Source organism: Lolium perenne, chromosome 2 (genome assembly GCF_019359855.2).
Source record: "Lolium perenne isolate Kyuss_39 chromosome 2, Kyuss_2.0, whole genome shotgun sequence".
NCBI classification, from domain to species: Eukaryota; Viridiplantae; Streptophyta; class Magnoliopsida; order Poales; family Poaceae; genus Lolium; species Lolium perenne.
This window is the reverse complement of record NC_067245.2, coordinates 297244147-297261285: the sequence shown is the minus strand read 5'-3', so window position 1 is coordinate 297261285 and position 17139 is coordinate 297244147. Positions and strand designations below refer to the sequence as shown.

Below are 17139 nucleotides of genomic sequence, written 5' to 3'. Positions count from 1 at the left end.
CCGACTTGCCAAAAAGGAATGTACATGTACCCCTATCAATTCAAACCTGAAAATGGGTTCTTGGCATGAAAGGATTATTTTCTATGAACAAGAAAACCCTACTTTGAACAGAAATTCAACAAATAAATAAAGTGTTCATATGATAAAATAGTACTTGGAAAAAAAGCATGAACAGTTTATTTGCACACAAAAATCATAGAAAACATACTCCCCTAAAAAAACAGAAAAATAAAAAGTAATAAACATGAACGAATTGATAGGATGAACAAATTCTCATTAACGAAATATTTGCATGAATGAATTATTGGGGTAATCAGAAAATTCTTCCTTAGAAAAATTGTTTATTTGGCATAAACCATCTCCTACCTTCAAAAAAAAGATATTAACAGATTATTCAGGAAAAAAAACATGAACGGATTTTTTGCGATGAACGAATTTTTGGATATTTTAATTATGAACTAATTTCAAAAAAATACTAGGAAAAAAATACTAGAAGAATATATAAATATTACAATTAAAAATAATTGCAATTTCAAAAAAGTTTGTTCGATATGATATAAATCCCAGTTAAGCTGCTGTTGATAAAAGACCTCACATAGAAAACATGTCATTGATTTCATTCAGTTTTTAAAAAATTATCTCCATATTCTCTGTACAAACATACATTGCCAAAATGGAATCTTGAAACACTCATACGTTGATCATCTCCATGTTCCATTCCATATGTTCAACAAGTTATTGAGGCTTAAAAGCAAGTTTGGTGTTTTCGTCTAATAAAATCTGATGGAACATAATTATTTTGTATTGGAGGTTACTATTTTTTCAAAAATGTTGTTGCTATAAATCTTGTATTTAGTTTGACGACAGCTGAATTAGATATGTCAGCGGAAAAAGCACCTATCCAGCTTAGCCGAGAAAAAACAGAATATTATGATTCAGGGGATAAAAACTCCATACATATAACATATGATGATTCAGGGGATAAAAACTCCATCAGGTTCAGCACACCGTGTACCACATAAGACATATGATTCAGGTTACATGATTCAAACAAAACAGGTTACATTAAAAAAGTAGATTGCGTAGTAGCATTCACATAGGAACAGTGCAGTGAAATCTAATAAGATTGCATCAATACAATAAGTTCCAAAAGCAGGCACGAATGTTCTTGGAGCGAGCGACTTATGTTGTGGATACCAAAATATCTTCATGCCAGAACAAACATTGTGCTAGGAGCGAGTGACTTTGTCATGTGGAAACATGGCTAAGCACTAAACCTTCCTTTTCCTTTTTTTTCGAACTGCTGAACAGCGCCTTTGTTCTGGATACAGTAGAACATATCGTATGCTTTCAGCTTCCTGAACTCTGGAATTACTTTCTGCAATTCAAAACAGGAAAAAACTAGTGAGTATTCAGTAAAAGCTCACACAGCAAGCATAGATCCCACTTTGAATTTTCAGTATTCTAGGGTGGAGAAGAAAAATAGATGATTAATGTTGAAGAAGCACAAAATAGGCTACTTAGTGATAGGCTTAGGATGGAGAATAGTTACCATGAATCGGAAGATATAATCAGAAGCACAAGGAAATGTTTAATAACAATTTTTTTAGCTACTTAATGTTTTAAAATGTGACTGAATAATCAGAAGCACAAGGAAACAGACATGCACAAAAGGTAGGGAGAATCGGAAGCACTACCGGTGCTGAACTGATTAGTACAAGGTTTGTAAGCTATTATTCTGATTGAACGTAAGTGAGAAAATATGGTAAAGCTAGACGTCCCATCGAAAAAAGAAGTAATTCCAATAAAAACAGTCGAAAACACAAGTTTTCGTCATGAATTCCTCGATCTACCAGTAAAGTTAGATATTTCAACTATCATTTTTGTAATTCCTATGCAACTTTTAGCGTTTTGTACCACAGGGGAATTTCGGTAATGAGAATTCAAAGCACACATAGCATTCCTGTATCTGGACTAAATTGTTCAAGCGAAATATTTACACACAGAAATTCTTACAAAATCATTGCCTAACATAGATGAAGCAAAAAATAAATAGTTATTGAGACAGAGGCACTTTTACTGTCCATCGACAAATGATGTCAAAATGAAGAAAACACTTAGAAGAAGAAAAATGTACAGTAGTAGTGAACTAATTAACTTATATTGCTTAGTAAAAGTGCAACAGGCTCAACAAACTGAAAATCAATGAAACTGTCCTTGCAATAAGAACAGGTTCCCTATATATTTTCGTATGAAACCAGTCAACTTGCTTCATGGTTTAGGTTGTGCGTTCTCCCCGAATACTATTAAAAAATAAAGATTTCTATGATTTCTGATCCTAACGGGAAAAGGAGACGTTATGGTGTGATACCTTGGTGAAATATCTCATAAACTTTCCAGTCCAATTTTCTGCATAAATCATGGTGCAAATTCCATCATCATTCCTACATTAGATTTATCATAGAAAAATAAATGTCAACACAATGGAATTGGAAAAAATGTAAGTATGATCGACATAAAGCTGTTAGAATGCTTACTGTTCTTCAACAACAGTATAAGTTGGAGTCTTTGGTTTCTTAAATTTGGAAACATCTTTAGCAAAGATATTGAGTTCCTTAGAAACAGTATTGAGATTAATTGCCTACATTTCAAAAAGTAAAAACATAGTGGGTTACATAAACTATGCTTAGAAATGAAAATTGGTGCAAAAACATATATATCATGAGAAAGTGTACCAGGTTTTTCATCAATTTATCTTTGTCTTCTTCACTGGTTAGAGAAGTTGCATCAAAGAAATTAATTGTCTCATATAGTGGGTTGACAGCAATTAGAACCCAATTCTTGGACCAAACACTTGGAAAATGAAGCTGCCCAAAAAAAAGAATAAGAAAAACAAAAGCAGTAAGGTAAAAGATCAAAAAGACACATATGCATATTACCAAAAAGAAAAAGAAAAAAGAAAAGGAAGTTTCGAATTTTTGTAAGTTGTAGTTTTTAAGGATGCTTTACAATATCCATTGATGACAGGTCGAAACCAAGATAATTCATTATCCAATTGAACTCTAGTTTGACAGAATTCTTGTCAAACTCACTAGGATCTTTCATCAACATTTCCTGCCATTATAAAAAAGAAAAAATATCAAATATAATTACTTTTAAAAAATAAATAATCTAAAAAACAAAAAGGAAAAGGCAGCATAAGAAAGGATGGCTTAGATCCTTACAGAGAAAACAGTTGCAAACATGTATTTCTTCAGAAAAGGTTTCGACAATGCTTCATATGCAGCTTCATCATTATATATCTGAGCATACACCGACATAGTGTCACCATTCACATGACCACAATCTTTGAAAGAATTAACGAAATTCTTATACGTTACAGAGTAACGCCCAATCTCGACTACAATGTCACTGTCAGCAAAAAAATAGAAATCAATTTAGAGAATAATTATAGTAGCTTCACACAGTAAAGATGACCAGCAGGAAAACATGTGTAAAATACATGCAAACATCAACTATTAAAAAAAGCAAAATCAATTGTACTTGTCGCAAAAAATCAACATTGGAATTCTTACTTGTCTGACTGTTTGAATCTGATCTTCCTAAGATGGTCACTGTGGAAATTTTCGATGAAGTCATCCATAATCAACTTTGGCATGATTTTCTCTGGTGTTGTTGCTATTGCTGCACGCTTTTTCCTGTTCCTTTTTTCAAAACTATTTTTATCACAAGATCCGGGCAGTACAATCACATCATTGTTCCCTGTTCCTATGAAAAAAAATATGTAAGGTACATCAACACGGAAAATGTTAGAAAAACCAGTTTAAAAAAAATTACCTGCGTCTGTATTGGTCACAGGAGAACCATCATGATCGTTGTACTCCATGGTGTTCTCTGTGATTGAAGATATTGAAAGCAGATTAATACATGTAGCATCTTCCATGACAAAAACAAAGGTTCAAATCATACAAAACTAACAAAAAAAGACAAGAAGAGAATGATTATTTGACACCAACCTTGATTAGATACAAAGCCTTCAACTATCTCTTCTACTGAATAGCTATCAGAGAGCTCAGCGGAAGAGATAGCTATTTTCTGTAAAGCATCAGCAAACCTAGACCCCCCTTCCATTGTTTCCACTAGATGCACTTGAAAAAAAAATAGAGCTCAGATATGTTCATACAAAATATAAGTGCACACAAAGGGGAAAAAAGATGTAAGCACCATAAAAATGAAAGACAAGGCTTCATGGCTTACCAACATTTGCAGGTTTCCTCTCAACAAAATCATCATAAGGGTCTGGAGAGCAAGGTTTGCCTTTTGGTTCCATTATATAAGACCCAATGCTGTCAGATCCCACTTGTGAATCACTGATGTCAATCTAACGAAAACAGAAAAGGTGAAACACAGTATAAAAATAACAAAAAATAACACATCCAAAAAAGATTTTATGAAAGGATAAACATATGACAAATAGAAAAGAAGCATACAGTTTCTTGATGGTTGCCAATATCTTCCATGAAGTTATCTTCAACAACATTATCATCCATTACTTCATCAGGTGATGCATGTGCCAACGCAGGAATATGAGCAACAACAGGTACAATTGCTAGATCAACACTGTATGGGGTAAGAGAAATGTCCCTGAGCTGTTAAAAATAATTTAAAGTTGGTTATCACAAACTAAAATCAAAAGAATACAGAAGAATGCTTGTAGTTTGTGTAAAACCATGTTCCAAACATACTGGAATAAACACCATAAGACAAAACCTAGAAGTTCCAAACTACTCTCAAAGATGTTAAAACTGGACAGAAAGGAGAAGTTTAGAATAAAACGTACTGGAAGAACACCATACGATTTCCGTGACAACAAGTTTCGGTCTGCGTTATGTACAAGCATAAAATGCTCATTCCTTATGTGTGCCATTCTTGGAATACTGTAATCCATTTGCCCAGCATTGGCACCCAAATCCAAAAAGTCCATGTAAACAACCTGCACAAAAAGTTAAAAAGAAAAAGAAACCTATTAGTGCCGATGATTTTTTAATTTGGCATGAAGCAGATAATTTATATGTTAAAGAAGTAATACCCAAAAAGAAAATGCAACACTTACTGCCAACAATGGTAAACAACCGCCAATCCAAAGCATCCTGTTGAAATCACTTCCATCTTTGAAAACCTTAGCTTTCCAAGCATTAACCTCATTCCATAGGTGGTTGAGGCACAAGGTCCCCAAGTCTAGATTCCTCACGTCAGCAATGTCGCTGTCCCTCAAGGAGTACAGATATTTCGGGTTCACGAAATTGTAGGATGAAGGGCAAAGGACTGTGGTGATGAATAACAGTAAGAAGCTCCTGATGAAAACAATCTCCTCGTTAGAACCAAGCAGCACAAATTCTACATTTGCCACAGTAATCTGCTTCTTCCCTATGAGGTACCGGGCATGTATCCCCTCCACTTCACTGACGATATCAGGATCTGTACTCTCCATTACAAAAGACTTGCTTCCAGAAGGAAATCCAAAGACCTTGTCAACCATATCCTTGTTGAAGTGTATGATCTTCTCCTTGTGCTGCAAAAACTTTGCTTCACCATGTGAAGTGTAGCCAGCAAGCTACTGTAGGAGATTCATTGGAACCATAAGGTGATCAGGGAGCTTTAGCAGATTGTCCAGGCCATGTTTTGAAATGAAAGACCTCTGGATAGGATTAAACTTCTTCACTACTTTCATGTATCTGAGTGTTGAAAACCTTGATTGAATGGTAGGCTTGCATTGCGGTTCAATGCGCATGGTGTTTTCTACAACAACAAAAAAATGAAACAGATATGATTATGCTGGAGCATAAAATAAAAAACAAAAATGATAAACTATGATATTGCATAAGAGCAGAAATTTCAGAAAAATTAGAGAAACTATGATACTGCATATCAGAAATTGAACAAGTAATTGAACACTTAATGATGAACAGAAATGGAACAAGGAAGTTTTGGACACTTAAAAACAAGTAATTGAACACTTAAAAAGAACAAAAATCATTGTGATTTACCTAAAAGTACTTCTAAGTTTTGGACTAACAATGTATTATTTCTGGCTTATACATGGAAGAGACTGGCTTGTACAAGGAAGAAAAAAATAAAAATGAGTTTGGGCACTTGTTCAAGAAGTAATTGCTGTAGTGCAACCTATGATAAAATCGTAATGATTTGTTAACATGGTAGTTCTAACAATAGCAATATCCAGAAAATTGAAGCAGATAAAAAACTATACCATGTTAAAAAAACAGAAGTACCACGGTTTGCTACATTTAGAAACCAGATCAAAAAAGTCTTAAAAAATATCAAGTGGCTAGCATCTAGAATGGATTTTACATGTAATCTCTTATACTTGACAGTGGCTGCCACGCAAGAAATGTAGGGGGAAATTAGAAATAATTACAGAATCATCGAAGCCAGCGCTAGAATCAAATCGAAAAGCAACACACATAATCATCCACAAAAAAAAATCTGTAACTCTAGACGGGGTGATGCGGATCCACACCGTCTCCGTCTTTGGGACTCAAGCCCGTTTCCGTCCCCGGTGATGCGGACAATTTGAGGTCTGCTCTAGATGAAGAATGAAACCCTAAACAACACTAAAACATGACGAAGCATCACTGAACAAACCCTAACATAAGAACCCACCGCTAAAAATCAAACGCGAGTTAGGCGAAGCGATGAATCAGCAACGGATCGGGATCTAACCTTCCGCCGCCATCGATGGGGATAACGAGGCAGATCAGCGAAGATGAGGTCGATGGGGAACCCTTAGGCGCGCACGGGGGCGTGGCGGAGGAGGGAATACATGCGCGGCCGGAGAAGAACCAGAGGAAGAAGATGAGGTCGAGGAAGCGGAGGAAGAAGCTGAGAAACCCTGGACCGAATTGTGCGCGAGTAAGGAAGAAGCGGAGGAACCCTGGTCGGAAGGGAATGGAATCAGTCAACGAAGCAGTGAAAATAAGAGGGGAGATCTATCTAAATGGGCCGGCCCAAAACCGACGCGGGGGGTGGTCGGTGGCTCGTATACACTACGGTTGAATAAATCAAAAAATACCTAAAAAAGGCCTAAAGTTAAAGATTTATCAATGGGTAATGTTGCTCCAATACCCAACCAAAGAGCTACTGCAGTACCAATTAAAAAAACGGTCGTAGCTACTGGGCGGCGAAAGGGATTTTGGAATTTATTGACATTCTCTAGAAAGGGTACTGTCAATAAGCCTGTTGGCACAGAAACCATTAAGAGAACGCCCAATTACTTATTGGGTACCGTACGGAGTATTTGAAACACGGGAAAGAAGTACCACTCAGGTAATATTTCCAAAGGAGTTGCAAGTCGGTGTATAGGAATCGCCCTATTTTCTGAAGATGGCCCGAGTTGCGAGAGCAGTTAGGCTTGTTGGGCCTCTACAATCTTGATCGGCCCAATCCCCATCCATCCGAAATTCCGACAGGACGATGAGGCGGCGGCGGCACGGCGGCGGCGGGATCCCGCAGCCGCTCGCCGACGTGCTCGTTTGCCCCCTGTCCAAGAAGCCTCTCAGGTAGGCAAGAGAAGTCCGTCCAAGACAAATTTGTCTCTACTTCTACCCGCAGCCCGCTTACCTCTGCATCTGCACGCTTTCTTTTGCCCATCAGGTACTGCGAGGCCAGCGGTTCTCTGGTCAGCGACGCCGTCGGCATCTCCTTCCGGTGAGAACCTATGTCTTCTCCTGCTATACATCAGCGCTCTGGTCGTCATACCCTACATTGAATACCTAGGTTGTTGACGGTTCTAGTCGCCCATCCATGCTTGCCGTTTACCTGTTTGTTGTTTTGCCGCAGCTGAGAAATCCTGAAGTAAAAAAAAGATGAGGGTAGTTTCTTGGCATGATCATGCGATATAACGGGGTAAAACTCATAGCAGAGAGTCAATAGAGGAATTAGCTAGCGATCATAGTGAGATTGTTTTAAGAGGCATTTCTTGCGGTTTTTGAGGATTTGATTAATGAAGATGAGGTGATTTCATTTGGGAGCTGACTTGTGCACATGGTATCATCATGTCGAACATGGTGTAAATTTGAGGGTTCTATAGTGCATTTTACCAGCACCCAAGGGCCTGCGTAGTTTGTTGGGGATGTGATAAAACTAGAGCACACTGATACAAGGGCATCATGCTACCAGAAACTAGTGGTGCTGCATGCGGCGATCTAGTTTACTGGAATAAACTAGAGGTGGAGGGTGAGACTAGCAAATGGTGGGAGTAAACATAAGTGGCCCATTGCCAACTGATTTGATGTTCTAAGTTCTAACTAGGGGATTATTTATGTTACTAGCTTTGATTATTAGGATGAATATGTTATTGGTGAATCAGGATTTCTGGACTATTAGTTGAAAAAAATGAACCTATGGAGTTTCAGGATCTCAATTTATTGTTTCGTGTAGCATTTCACCAATTTCTTTTTATCAGGATTGGTGTATGTGCCATACATACAGCACTCCTTGTAAATAGCATCTCTGGCATTTCCATTCATCATTTTTGCTTGGCAGTTAGCCCTGATTCCATTCTGTCGTTGACTCCAGATAGTAGATGGAATTCCTTTTCTCCTACCGAAAGATGGGAAATTGCTTGAGGACCACCAGGAGAAATCAGGACATGACACCAGCCCAGGCAATCCTCTAATTGAATCCAAGTTGTGGTAGCAGCCGACAAAATTGTTCCGTATTAGGAAAAAAAAACTGAGATCAAAATAAGAGGCTGTGCTCTATTCAAACTGTTTCTTATTGCAGTAAAGCATTGCCATATTGATGTGTACGGCTGTTACACCATTGCTGTTGGCAATAATTTGCTTTTGCTTCTTTCTCTTTTTGTGGGTGTACATGTACAGAGAACCTAGCATACAAATCACTACGACTCTAGGATCCGGATCTCAATATGCTCGAACTCTGCCTTAGAAAGGACTTCTGCAGAAAAAATTCTGAATCGGTCCTTAAAAATTAGTCTGTTACTGGAACTACAAGAAACTTTTTGGGGCAGCAAATCAATGATTCACTCGAGGAACCACTTGGACTGCCTAGCTGATCAATTATGTTGGAGGATTTCCTTGAACCAGCCGTGTAAAAAGATGAACAATAAAAGACTTGGCGCCAACTGATGGAATGAACAGATCTGTTAGCACAAGCAAAATTTTGGGGCATATCTGAAAATGGAATAATCTGGAGGGAGAAAAAGAGTTCTCTTGAGGAATTACCTTTTGAGATGATCAATTATTTGCACCTTGGTGGTGTTTCTTTTCTCAACTGAAAAGAAGATTTTGGAGGACTTTCTTGAACCTGACATGAATATTCTATGAAGAGAAGATGAACAGGAAAAGCCCACCTTGTAAAGCCATAAAAATAGGAAAGCTGGAGACTACCTGCCGAAGGAAAGTTTGTGGCAGATGCAAGTTTTACGCCTGTCCGACTGTTGGTCTGGTGAGGAACATAGTACCTACACATACACATGCAGAGATGCATATTTCTGCGTAGCATCCAACAACCATTACATGCCTGTCATCTGCAGTTGACTGGAACTGAACATCATCTCAGCCTTGCTTCCAGTATCGGTTAATACATAATTGATCAGATGGCATAAAACATAGAACGATCCATGGAGACAGGAGTGATGTGACACGTGTTACGGGCAGAGTTGTGATCAGTGACAGCTCACCTTGGCCCACATTCTGCAGGCTGAACAAAATAGCAACAGTCAGTGTACCTAACCTGTGATCACTCACTCAACTCTCACTCAATTTCCTCCGGTTAAACCCTTGCAGGTTACCGAGGTTGCTTAGCCATGGGAGAAGAAGCTCCCCGGCTTTTGTGCTCATGAAGCAACATGCAACATAGCTCAGCCGACACATATGCTTGGCCATGCAACCCCTAACTAAACATTGTTTTTAGAAAAGGAACTATATACATTGTTAAGATTCTACATTTATGCTTTCGTAGTACTCAGTTGATAAGTCGAACCGGTACGGCAGAAGAGACACACATGAGGCGATGAAGGCGCTCAGAACCTATCTAGGGTTTTATCCCTCTCGCCAGCAATGCTGCCGGTCCGCTCCGCCTATGGTGGCCGTAGGGCCTTCGAGGTGTGGCGGATGACGGCCTCTCGCCGACGGGAATGTTTTTGTTTTTTGTTTTTCTAGCTTATTCTCAGTGTCTTCTTCAGGATGGTGAGGTGACGGCTACGTCCTGAAGTTAGAATAAGGTCCTCTCCACCCTACCCTAGCTCCGATGGTTTGTCTAGCATCCGCGGAGGGCGCGTGGAGTCATGTATCCGGCGAATCTTTTGGGACCCGGTTGGTTTCTATGTTACTTGGTGTGATTTTGGATCAATCTCTTCCGATCTACAATTATCATCATCGGCGATGGTTGCTCCTCTGGTGCGTTGGTCCTTTAGGAACTTAGCACGACGGCTTTCCATATATCTACTACAATAAGCTCTACTACGATAAGCTTTGCCTGGATCCGATGATGAAACGGTGAGGATGGCGGTGCGGCTTCAGCTCGCGCTAGTGTTTGTAGTCGTCGCAAGGTGGTCCACTAACCTTTTTGTATTATTTTTAGGCCTCTTTGTTAATGATTATTAATAGATCTGTGGAATTTTCGCAATTTTTTTATAAGACTTAAATGCGATAAGTGCTCACGTCTTGGATTTGTTGGAGGTGAGTAATACTGCTTCATTTTGCTTGACGAGTCGACTGTCGAGCTATTGGTTGATTTTTGATTCGGCTCTGTCCTTGCACAGGTTGACTGCACCTATGTATACCTGAAACCTTCTGGTGGTCAGACATATACGAATGATCGATCCTACCGCTTACTTAGAGCACTCCAATTGATACACTAAATAACGCACGCGCTGAAAGCCAATTGCTTTTATAGTGCATGAACAAGCAAAACCGCGCTCCAGCAGTCGCTGCATTTCCACGCGCGGTAAACTTTTTCACGTGCGTGGCATATTTCATCCCCGCAGACGCTTTCTATCCCGTGTCCAGTCCAGCGCGCGGCAAAGAACAACATCGCGCAAATTCCCAACTGCCCCTGAAAAATCACAGCGCGCTCTCGGCCGACAATGATTCTACTATTCCGCCACTCCCCAAGCAACCTTGCCGCGCCGTTCCACCGCTCCGGAAGGTTCAAATCGAAGTGCCTTCACGAAGTGGTAGCCTTTGCGCGTCGACCTGAAGGATTTGCGGCTCCGGAGTGGGAAATCAACAGTGTTGGCGCTGTTTCCCTTCGCTCCGCAGGCGCGCAGTCGCCGGAGAGATGGCTTGATTGGAGTGGAACCGCCCCCGATTAGCTGTGGATGTACCTCTCCGACTACTATTTGTTGCATTTGATGTATTGTCCGGGGACTATTTGTTGTATTGAGATAGACCAATTTGTTGTATTTGTTTAGGCCAATTTATTGTATTGATAGGGAACTATTAATTTGTTTGGGTCGTGAGTAATAAAAGACCAATTTGTTGTTATTGATATTTGTAGTGTAACAATCTGTATCAGTTGTTGTTTGTGCAGCGCTAGTGTGTGGTAAATCCAGCGCCCAGAAAAGCGCTGCTTCGTCGCGCCAAATTTTAGCGTTTTCGGTGAAGCAAAACGTCTGTGCGCGTGTAAAAACATCAAAACATGCATTGTATCCATATTTTGAGTGTGGCGCGACAGCGCTTCTGTTAGAGTTGCTCTTAGCTTTCGCGTCCAAGAAGCTTTGTATCCACGGAAAGGGTGACAGTGGAGGTTTTAGGTGCACCTTCTCCATCAATCCATCATCAAAACTATTGATTCTTTTTTTTTTTTTTGAGCAAGTTTCCTATTGATTCACACACTCGCCTTATATAAACCATCGCAATCCAGCCAGCCTTACATCGATGCTGGTCACTCCAGCTGCAAATCATCGCACTCGCGCGCACATATACCTACCTGCGTCGCAATTAAGAACCGTGTTCAGATGGTGACGACGATGGGGCACGTGGTGGCGCTGCTCTCCGCGGCTCTCTCCGGCGGCGCGGTCGGTAAGGTGGCGGAGGAGCAATGCCGCCGCTGCAGTCGGCACGACGACCACCACCACTTGACGTCCGCGGGCTGCTGCGTGTGCATATCGAGGTTCCGCGACGGGGAGGAGATACGGCGGCTGCCGTGCGGCCACGCGTTCCACCGGGTCTGCGTCGACCGGTGGCTGGCGCTGTGCCGGCGGACGTGCCCGCTTTGCCGCCTGCACGTTGGCGGCGTGGCGATGGTGGCGGTGGACGAGCACCAGCTCAGCGACGATCTTGCCGTCTGGTTCTCTTCTCTATTTGTCGCCGGATTGTAGGATGTTAATTACTCCACCGTGTAGCATATCATCCACACTGCTAGCTGCTGCTGCCACTGCCGGCTGTGTGCATTGCAGGGCACCTCATAATTAATGGGCTTCTTCGATTTGATGTTCTCTCAGCCTCAGTTCCTTTACTTTTGTTAGCATCTTTTGTTTTCTTTTAAATGAAGGCAAAAATTTACCTCAATCTATTAATTAAGAAGAAGTTTACCTAGTTAATTGACGGAAAACTGGAGGAAAAACCGTATTACAATAAAACCGCAAGCGAACAATATCCAAGGACTTCCTGACCAACTACATAAAACAACGTATTCATGCAACCTACTTCGATGAACTGCAACAACCCAAAATAGGTCAATCATGGAGAGGCTTTCCTTATCATGCCCCTTCTCCTTATTTTGCTCCTCTTGAGAGATTTCTCCACCTTCCTAATTATGTCACCTGAGTTTTTCCTGCCAAGACGCAAGAGATTTTCATGCCATATCCTAGGCTAACGGCCTCCAAATTGATAATTAAGTCGCAGAGTTTTTTTCCAAATAGAGCCGAATCAGAATATCAGATGCCAACAGACCTTCTCTGTCCACAAAGACGGGTGACTCACATGTCTCAAATGGCGGTGGTGAGGGCAACATGGCCACCCCCAAGGCATCTAATGAGACCATCTCCATCAGAAGCACTGCAGATGACTCCCTGCAAAGCTTCTGCAATTCAGGCATAATCTGCAAAACTAGAGCAACGACATCAGTAATGACTACACTTTCATTACGAGGATCCACGCTCATGCCAGGCATGACATCCACCACTTCCGACGATGAAGCACTTGCTACGAAGGCACCCTCAGCACCATCAACGGGTAAAGCAACGTGCTGGAACATCTCGGAGCGCACTCGGACAGACAAGCCTCCCTCATCTTCATAAGCCGCACGACAGGTTGTGATCGACGCCGCCATCAAAGACGGTGACGAGGTGCGAAGCACGGAAGAGCGAGGACCGAAAATTCCACCTAGCCCCACATCAATTGAGGCCTCACGCAAAGGCCGGATCGCCGCTGCTACCATGTTCTGGATCTTCGAGCGAAGCAACGCCAATGGAGTTGTGAAAGTTACCTGCAAAAACTCATCCAATGCACCCTTATCGATAGCTTGACACATAACATAATCCCGACTAGCATCAATAGTGCCATGGCGCTCATCAACACGATGAATGACACCATCAACCTCCGGATGCCGCAATGAAGTAGAGCGATCATCTCCCACAGGTGGCAATGCTACAACCTCGACCCAAGAGATGGACTGCGGAGATCAAACAATGGAGCATATGGCTTGAGCGAACAACGCCAACAGTCCCTCTCCCGATGGCCTAGACGCAGGCATCCAAGACACCTGAAAGGCTCGCGGAAATCACACACAAGATGATCTCTAGCAAGGAACTCAAAACATTGTTTGAAGGCCAACCTGCTCTTGAAACGGGTGGCCGGCGAGCATGGCCACCATGACGCTCCTCCACGGATTGCCTGCGCTCCTCCATGCTTCTGCTACCGGAAAGGGTCGAGCCAACAGTGCTGGATACATGAACTGCACCGGAATTAGGGCCAGGGGCGGCATCGGGAGGTACAACCGCCATCGAGGGCCCATGGGGGTGGGGAGGATGATCCAGACGACCTCTGATGTGGGCATTACCCTTCGGCTACCTGATACATCCAAAATGTATCTACTTTTCCGAACACTTTTGCTATTGTTTTGCCTCTAATTTGTGTATTTTGGATACAACTAACATGGACTAACGCTGTTTTCAACAGAATTGCCCTGATGTCTCGTTTTTGTGCAGAAACGCAACTTTCGGGAAAATCCCTGGAGTTTATTCCAATGGGCCTATTTTTCCCAGAAGATTCACGGAGCTAGAAGGGCAGGTCAGGGGGAGGCCCACGGCCTCCACACCATAGGCCGACGCGGCCTAGGAGGGGGACGCGCCGCCCTATGGTGAGGCCGCCTCGGCCAGCCTCCGATGCCCCCTCTGGACTACTTAAAGGTTCCGACCTAAAAACACACGGGGGGAAGTCGAAATCGCCAGAAGCCATCCAGAACACCGCCGCCATCGCGAAACTCCGTCTCGGGACCAGAAACTCCGTTCTGGCACTCCGCCGGGACGGGGAATTGGAGGAGATCATCGCCATCATCACCACCGACGCCTCTCCATCGACCAGCCATGTTTCCCCATCCATGTGTGAGTAATTCTCCCGCTGTAGGCTGAAGGGGATGGTAGGGATTGGATGAGATTGGTCATGTAATAGCATAAGATTGTTAGGGCATAGTGCCTAGTGTCCGTAATTGGTACTTTGATGATATTGTTGCAACTTGTTATGCTTAATGCTTGTCACTAGGGCCCGAGTGCCATGATCTCAGATCTGAACATGTTATTGTTTCATGATGATATTCATTGTTTTATGATCTTACCTGCAAGTTGTATACACATGTCGCTGTCCAGAACCCGAGGCCCCAAAGTGACAGAAATTGGGATAACCGGAGGGGAAGGCGGTGATGTGAGGATCACATGTGTTCACGGAGTGTTAATGCTTTGCTCCGGTGCTCTATTAAAAGGAGTACCTTAATTTCCAGTAGATTCCCTAGAGGCCCGGCTGCCACCGGCTGGTAGGACAAAAGATGTTGTGCAAGTTTCTCATTGCGAGCACGTACGACTAAATATGGAACACATGCCTATGGATTGTTTAGTACTTGGATACTGTTTTATTACTATCTGCAAATGCCCTACTTTGATTGTTACATGAGTTTCTCTCATCCATGCAACGCCCGTTCATCCATCCCTGTGCCTACAGTATTTTAATCATGCTGCTTACTATAATCACTACTTCTGTCTTTGTTACATTACTGCTGATATTTCACCACTTCTACTTCTATAAACTGTTACTACTGATAAACTGTTGCGAGCAAGTCTGTTTCCAGGTGCAGCTGAATTGACAACTCCGCTGTTAAGGCTTTCAAGTATTCTTTGGCTCCCCTTGTGTCGAATCAATAAATTGGGTTTTACTTCTCGCGAAGACTGTTGCGATCCCCTATACTTGTGGGTCATCAAGACTATTTTCTGGCGCCGTTGCCAGGGAGCATAGCTTTATTTGGATGTTCACTTGGATTGATATTGTTCGCTGCAAATTCTCCATCATGGGTAAATCTCGCGATCCTAAAGTCGCCATATTACCATCCACTACAAGAAAAGGTACAACTCTGAGTATCTCTGCTGCTCTTGATTCACCATCTGTGATAAGTCAACTTGTTTCACCACCACAAGCTTCACATGCTGGTACTTCTGCTGAATCTGAAAATTCTTATAATTTTGATGATGCTTCATTGGGATCTTTTCTAGATGCTACAATTGCTAGGTCTAGACAAATTGAAAATACTGAAACTCCTAATGAAAATACTGCTACACCTGGTAATTCACCTGAGTTTGAATACTCTAGTGATGATCCTGATGAAGATTATGTGGAACTTGATGATGATTTTATTGATAAATGCAATGCTACTACTGATGCAAGTAAAATTAAAAAGTTTCTTGCACAACATACTGTTAGATATAAACTGTCTCCTGATCCTAAATTTTCCACATCTCCTATAAACATTAAGGATAAGGATTATGATTTTTCTCTTGATTTATCTCATATATCTATTGTTGAGAAAACACCCTTTTGTGGTACTGAAAAAGAAAGTGATGTAGAACACATGAATGAACTTTCTACTTTGAGTAACTTGTTTTCTGATGATGTCAAGATGCGTACTTATTTTGTTGCTAAAAAATTTCCCTTCTCATTAAAGGATGATGCTAAAACTTAGTATAATAGTTTGCCTCTTGATTCTATTGATAGTCCAAGTGGTCTGCTTGATGTTTTCTTTCGGAAATACTTTCCTGCTAGTGCTCAACATATTGCTTTGCAGAAAATTTATAGTTTTGACCAGGAAGATGGAGAGAAATTGCCTGAAGCTTGGGCAAGATTTTGTTCTCTTATAAGAGCTCGACCTGGACATGATCTGGAAAAGCATGATTTACTTGATATATTTTATAGTGGACTAACCATTGAGTCTAGGGCATATTTGGATAGTTGTGCTGGTTGTGTTTTCAGGAAAAGAACTCCAGACGAAGCTGAAGAATTATTGGCTAAAATAGGCCGGAATCATGATGATTGGACTACACCTGAACCAGCCCCGACGCCGATATTGAAGAAGAGGGGTTTGATTAAATTAAATGATGAAGATATGAGGGAAGCCAAGAAATCTCTTAAGGAGAAAGGTATTAAATCTGAAGATGTGAAGAACTTACCTCCCATAGAAGATTTATGCAATATAATTCCCCCTTCATCCATGATTGAGGTAAATTCTCTTCAACGCTTTACTAGGGAAGATATTCCGTATTCAAAACCTCCTGCTCAATGCTTAGATGAGTTTGATAATTATATTGTTAAGCAAGAAAATTTTAATATGAGAGTAGAGAATCATTTAATGGAAAATTATCGAGCTATTAGTAATTTGCATGATATTGTGGAGAGAACCTCCAATGATGTTAAGATGCTTGTTAAACATTTTCATATGATTCAAACTCAAATTGATCAACTCACTAAAGTGCAAAATGACTTGTTAAAAAATAGTTCTAAAGAAAAACATGCTTATGAAGTAACAACTAGAGGCGGTGTTTCAACTCAGGATCCTCTATATCCTGAGGGGCATCCCAAAAGAGTTGAACAAGATTCTCAACGATTTGAAACT

At 41.3% G+C, this 17139-nt stretch overlaps 2 protein-coding genes across 2 annotated transcripts; both read left to right on the top strand.

Annotated features, from left to right (window-relative positions):
* Positions 1–7418: 7418 nt before the first annotated feature.
* LOC127330666 (uncharacterized) lies at positions 7419–8877 on the top strand. The gene is given in 3 exon segments (XM_051356800.2): positions 7419–7577; positions 7672–7747; positions 8596–8877. Coding segments are annotated over 3 exon segments (282 nt in total). The 5' UTR covers positions 7419–7491; the 3' UTR covers positions 8716–8877.
* A 3061-nt stretch (positions 8878–11938) lies between these two features.
* On the top strand, positions 11939–12486 carry LOC127330667 (probable E3 ubiquitin-protein ligase XERICO). The gene has a single exon (XM_051356801.2). It carries the CDS (start codon positions 12002–12004, stop codon positions 12362–12364), a length of 363 nt encoding a protein of 120 aa, XP_051212761.1. The 5' UTR covers positions 11939–12001; the 3' UTR covers positions 12365–12486.
* Positions 12487–17139: the final 4653 nt, after the last annotated feature.